The sequence below is a fragment of the Aplysia californica genome, unplaced genomic scaffold (assembly GCF_000002075.1).
Source record: "Aplysia californica isolate F4 #8 unplaced genomic scaffold, AplCal3.0 scaffold01339, whole genome shotgun sequence".
NCBI classification, from domain to species: domain Eukaryota; kingdom Metazoa; phylum Mollusca; class Gastropoda; order Aplysiida; family Aplysiidae; genus Aplysia; species Aplysia californica.
The window spans coordinates 35,492-37,678 of record NW_004798609.1 but is presented as its reverse complement, the minus strand read 5'-3'; the positions used below and the strand labels follow the sequence as shown (position 1 = coordinate 37,678).

General features: G+C 42.2%; 1 protein-coding gene across 1 annotated transcript in view; it reads left to right on the top strand.

Moving 5' to 3' along the window:
• Window positions 1-309: 309 nt before the first annotated feature.
• Window positions 310-2,187, top strand: part of LOC101860942 — a gene marked incomplete in the record, with an annotated part of 13,259 nt that continues 11,381 nt past the window's right edge. The window contains 2 exon segments of the mRNA XM_013090560.2: window positions 310-502; window positions 1,097-1,233. Coding sequence (XP_012946014.2) covers window positions 349-502; window positions 1,097-1,233 — 291 coding nt within the window.

Here is a 2,187-nt window from a genome sequence, read left to right as displayed (position 1 = left end):
TGTCTGTCTGTCTGTCTGTCTGTCTGTCTGTCTGTCTGTCTGTCTGTCTGTCTGTTATAAGTAACTATTTGTAGATCAATGTTGTATATGCCAGCCTACCTATGTATGTCTGTCTATCGATCTATTTATCTTCCTGTCTGTCTGTCTGTCCGTCATTCAGTCAGTCTGTCTGTCTACCTGTCTGCCTGTCTGTCTGTCTGTCTGTCTGTCTGACTGTCTGTCTGTCTGTCTGTCTGTCTGTCTGTCTGTCTGTCTGTCCGTCTGTAAATCTAACTATTTATTCCATTTCTTCTCTTCTCCCAGCTGGAGCTCAGGCGGTGGGATGACACCATCTTTCCCCCGAGTGAGATGACTGACATCAAAGTCCGCTTCTCAGTGGAATATGGTGTTCCCGCCCAACCAACAACAACGACAACAACGACGACGACTATGGCCCCGTTGACAACCTCATCAGGATCACCGACCCTACCAAAACTCGTACCGGAAGAAATTATGTATCCAGGTAAAGGCCGTCAATTTAAAGTGTCAAACGGCCTGTTTAGAAAAACGTGCGATTCCCATGGGTCGATCTTTGAGATTATGAAACTAACATAAATTCCATTAAGTATTAAGTATTTTTCTGTAATATTTATTCATTAGAAGTTATTGCATCATTTGGAATGGCACTTCTCTACAGGACAAAGCCTTCCCCTGCCTTTGTACATGTGGTGGTAATCAAAAGTTAATGTACTTACAGAAGAGTCCAACTTTCTAAGAGTCAGTAAATAAATTATGTAATCAACATTGGTACCATGGTCTAAAGAATTCTCGTATGTATACTATTGTGATCCTCTTTACAATCTGGTCCGACAAAGCGGTCATGTTGTAGCAGTTAGGTGCTTCGTTATCACACGCAGAAGACTTTAGTTCTTCTCTTGTATGCAGAAAAATTTTATTTTGTATTTCGGTCTTTCTGTTGGGACGTTGATTCCTTCTCAGCCGAGTTAGCGCGCCTCCTAATTGATCTGAAATATTATTTCAACGGGAGTGTAAGAACACCTTCATTTTAAAGAAAAATAATTCAAAAAGTGTAGATTTTAAATCTGTTCTCTTCCAGATTTTGGTTGGCCGAGAAGGCTTCCAGACGATGAGCTCGAACTGACTTTAAACGAGCCTGTCAAGCAAGCCCCTGTTACCGGGTGGATCCCCATCACGTTCCGTGTTCCTGACGACGCCAAATGGTTCCGCATACGCGTAAGTCATCATCATTATCCGGTGCCTTGCCGATTGGCGTGGGCGATCGTGGACCTCCATTTCACTCTGTCTTGCGTTGCAGCGATGGTGTCTGTTGTTCTTGCTGTTCCCAGCCATGTTGTCAACTTGTCCAGTAACGTTTCACTCTGTCTGCCTCTGCCTCTCTTTCCATCAAACGTGCCTGTTGTTACAATAGTCTCCAAATTTACGGAAAGGATTCTTGTGTAATGGCAGGGTTTGATCTTTGGGTAGTGGAACAGCTATGAAGAGATCTCCACTCGGAACGGACTTCATCCCATGCGAATGTCTGGGTGGTGTGGGTGGTTGACGGGTGTTCTGCTGCGTGGTTTGCTCCTTCTTTCCTATCAAACATTTATCGTTCTGATTTCTCTTCCTTTATTTTATGTTTGTTACTCTCTTGTAATACCTCTAACATTCGCCTTATATGACTTCATTGTGTTGCAAGTGACCTGACATTCTTACTAATACTAAAAGAGAGAAACAAACACAAAAAATAGAAACAAAAACGACAGAAGTTTTAAAGGAAAGAAGGAAAAACCCACACCAGAGCACCCGCCAACCACACACTAAATATATTCAGCTTTATAACGTACGACATTGTATTGTTTCATATTTCTTTCACCAATCCTCATTATCAATCCTGCAGCAGAGAATGTTGACCCTTAAAGAAAACTGGACTCAGTTACACGACAACTTCAAAATAATCTTTACAACTTCAAAATAATCTGACGACTTTAAGGTACCATCACTAAACAGAACCCAACACAAGTCCCACTTAATGCACTTTCATATATAGGTGGAAAGATGGATGGGTGGGTGGGCGGATGAGTAGAGATAGACTGACAGACTGATAAATAGAAAGACAGACAAACAGAAAGAAAGGGGGCATGTTTGTAGGTGTGTGTGTGTGTATGTGTGTGTGTGTGTGTGTGT